The 3,728-nt window shown below is 53.2% G+C and overlaps 1 protein-coding gene across 1 annotated transcript in view; it reads right to left on the bottom strand.

Moving 5' to 3' along the window:
- Positions 1–3,423, bottom strand: part of Slc13a3 (solute carrier family 13 member 3) — a 62,322-nt gene extending 58,899 nt beyond the window's left edge. The window contains exon 1 of the mRNA XM_005362881.3: positions 3,271–3,423. Within this exon, the coding sequence (XP_005362938.1) occupies positions 3,271–3,381 (111 nt within the window). The 5' untranslated portion in view covers positions 3,382–3,423. The remainder of the gene's footprint in view (positions 1–3,270) is intronic.
- Between the last annotated feature and the right edge of the window lie 305 nt (positions 3,424–3,728).

The following is a 3,728-nucleotide window of genomic DNA, read 5'->3' as shown; positions in this document are numbered from 1 at the left end:
TGTGTGTCTGTGTGCATGTGTGCATGTGTGTGTGTGTTCATGTATAAGCAGGTGCTCACCTAGAGACTAGAGGACAACCTCAGGAAGGCTGGCCACCTCCTCGAAACAGTCTCTCTCAGAGGGGCCCAAAGGATAAGTGGCTATGTTGAAAGGGAGGCTCAGAGGACCTAGGGACTTGCCAGGGTCTGTGGGATGAGAATCCAGTCCTGATTTAAAATCCCACAAATGGGGAAGGAAAAGCCTTCCATGGCCACCCACTGGTATTAGGAATAAGCCAAACACAAGAAAGGCTATCTCTGAATTTGCAGATGAACTGCAAATTTGCACCCCCTAAATAGATGACCACCCCAGGTCAAGCCTCTCCAGAGACACCTATGATAGGCAGATTTTAAAGTGTGTGTGTATGTGTGTGTGTGTGTGTGTGTGTGTGTGTGTGTGTGTAAGGGTGTTCCCCAGGGGGATCCAGCTGTGCCCCAAGGTTCAATGTAGCCTCGATTGCAGCTTGCTCAGTGCCCCGTCTGTGCAACATTCTGTAGCTGTCCCGCCTGGAACATCTCAGCCACCCTTCCTCAGAGCATCCTCAGCATCACCCACCGGTGCAGCAGTCACAGTGGCAAGAGGGTCAGCAGCTGTCTGAGCCTTGTGGGGATCAGAAGGAAAGAAGCTACTTTCTTCCCTCTGGAAGACAGGCTGGTAAGTAGATGGGCTGGCGTTGATCACAAAGCAGGTTATAATGGTCCCGTTCACACTCATTAGCTATCCGGGGCTACCTGTACACTTCCACCTCCTGAGACAGCCATTGTGGAAAACATGGCAGACTCTTGGCTTCCGAAGTTGCTAGGGGTCATGGAAAAAGAGCCTCAAGTTGCTGGGAATTCTAGGTCTCAACTTGGCTCGCTCCATTCCTCTCAGGTCAGACCTTAGGTCCTAGTATAAGACAGAGTGCCAGGAGCTTCTCTGTTCCTGACCCCAGCTTCTCACAGTGGACCAGATCCATCTGGATCAGTGACCCCGACACATCAGAAACGTGGCCCAGAGGCATCACAGAGGTTGAAACCAGGGCTGAACTGGGGCAAGCGCTGCTATTCCACGACACACCAGATGGCAGATGCTCAGGCCCTCCGAGTTTCTTCCCCTCTCTGCCACACTCAAGCATTTCCAGTGCCACCTACATGGTGACCTTGGCTTGCCTTGGGCTCAGAGGCTTCCAGGAGGCCATCTGATGACGAGGGAAAGGGGGCAGACACTACAGATGTTCCGAATTGCAATTAGCATTTTCAGATTGGCCCACCAGCCTTAGAGAGGTCATAGCCACACGGCCTACAAGCTACGAACCCAGAATGAGCAATAAAAAGAAAGGCCCTCCATGGAATCACATTTCATGTCACACAAAGAATAGAACAGGCCAGCTCCTACCAGCCAGGAACTCGAGGAGAACTATCTAAATCATTCTGGGTGCACAAGGGCCAAGCCTTCTCACCCAAACTGACCCACTTGCCTCCCAAGAGGAGGACCTGCCTGTCAGTCACTAAGAGGCAGTGACATCTAGGATCACATAAAGAATTCTCACCAGGGAGTCTTACCACCAAGGTCTTTGTTTGATAGCTAAGGTATCAGTACGGGGTGCACAACCCCACCTTCTCACACTGCCACACGGTGTCATCTACAAATGCTTGAGAACCCACCATTGGGTTACCAAATACATATGTATATATATATATATACATATTTTTATATATACGTATTTATATATACACATATATCACAATGTTTTCACTAAGTTTGAGATTTCAGCAGGTTACCAGCCTTGCTGAGTTTTCACATCCCTGCTTGTCAAGGATGAAGGCAAACCCAGTCACCTCCCTGGTTGAGTGGACAGTACAGGAGACAGCTGCAGAGCCTGGCCCAAGACCCTTCCTCATCAGACTTCCCAGCCTGCCATACTTCCTGCTGCCCACAAATCCAACACAAGGTCAGGCAGCTGTGGCTATCCCACTTACTTAAAGCCAGGGTAGGAATGCCCTTTCTCTTGGTGAGACCTCCTCAGAGACCAGTGCTGGTGGACCTGCTCCTGGGTTTACAGTTTCGCCTCTGGGGCAGGGCACACAGCAACCATGGGACTATTCAGAAATACTGCTCCTATATGGCCACCGCCTTTATCCAGACCTCTGCTGGCCCCTAGGACCAGCATCCCAGCTTGACCTTCCACCTTTTCCCGAGCCAGTTGCACCAGCCTCTACCAGCCTCTGAGCATCCCATTTTAAAGCTAAGAAAAGTGAGAGCCAGAGAAGGAAGGAGGCTGGGGAGCCCCCAGGCCAGCGATTCACCCAGAGCCCCGCTGGTCTTGGCAAGGGTGACATACTCCTTACATACTCCTTCTACGGTTATTTATTTGCTCTCTTCAAAGTCAACAGGGTCTGATAGGCTGGAGAAGTGAGCACCAAAGAACTCGCTAGAACAATAATCTAGTGTCACCGTTTCTTGTCAGGCATGATGAAGGCCTTCTGCAGGTTGCTGCTGGGGCCCAGCTGCTTACTCTTGGGTGTCATATTTTAAATGACACCTTCAGCTATCCTTTATTTTGTGAACATTGACTAATTTATTGACGTGGCCAAGAACCTTCTAGAATAGAATAGAAAGTGTGATGGGATCTCGCACCCTCTGGGTACTGGTGCCGGACCCCCTAGGAACTGGTGTGAGCCCTGAGCTCACCCCAGCCCTCTCTGGGTTCTCGGCACTTGGGTCCTCACTCCAAGACACTCTGAGAGTGTTGCTGTCTCCAGCCTTAGCTGTCCTAGCTTGAGCTGGGCCTCTGTAGAGACTTTTCAGAGGTGACGCAGGTCAGGTGGTGTCTTCTCTAGAAAGCGCTCAGGAAGGTGTTGGTCTCCAACCATTGAGCAACTTGGTACAGAGCAAAAGCAGCTGGCACGCATTAGGCGCTTACTACATACCGGGCTAGTTCTAAGACATCGACGTACACTGACTCCTTCAAATTCACCGTGTTGTGTTATCGCATCCCCTTTTTAGATAGAGGTAAGCAAACCAAACTTCAGAGAGGTTAAGTGACTAGCAGCTGGTCACACATTTGTCACTGTGAAAGGAGATGCCCCAGTAGCAGCAAGCAAGCAGTTAGAACTCAAAATCTAGAATTCCTTTAGAAGTGGGGAAGAGTTGGAGCGTCCAGAAAGGCAAGGAAGGGAGAAGAGGAGCTGGTGTTCCTAGTGGGAGGCAGGCTCAAGCGGGGAGGGTTTCGGCCCGGGGCCACCGTACCTTGGGCGGCAGGGCGAAGAGCACGGGCAGCAGAGCCAGCGGCACCAGCAGCAGCACCAGCAGGCGCCGTGCGCTCCACACCTTCTTGGCCAGCGCCGCCAGCGCCGCCATCCGCGCGATCTCCGGAGACCGGGCGGCCTGACTACCCCTCAGCCCGACTGCCCCTCAGCGGCGGGCAGGGACCTAAAACCCCTAGGGGCGGGGAGGAGCCACGCCGAACCGCCCCGGCCGCGCCTCCTGGGCGGCAAAGAGTCGGGGGACAAGGAGCAGGGAAGGGGCCCCAGAGCCCCCATCCCGCAGACCCGCCCCACGCTAGGCGCTCTGGACTCAGGTGGAAAATGGGGTGAAGACCAGGTGAGGCTGAAGGCCCCAGCACTGTCACCCCAGTTCAGACCCTACGGGACAGACCACGCTGCTGTGATCCACAAATGGCCTCGAGTAACCGGGCTTGCAGCCTC

Source organism: Microtus ochrogaster, linkage group LG8 (assembly GCF_000317375.1).
Source record: "Microtus ochrogaster isolate Prairie Vole_2 linkage group LG8, MicOch1.0, whole genome shotgun sequence".
Lineage (NCBI taxonomy): Eukaryota > Metazoa > Chordata > Mammalia > Rodentia > Cricetidae > Microtus > Microtus ochrogaster.
Note: the sequence above shows the minus strand (reverse complement) of the source record. Positions and strands in the feature narration are given on the sequence as shown.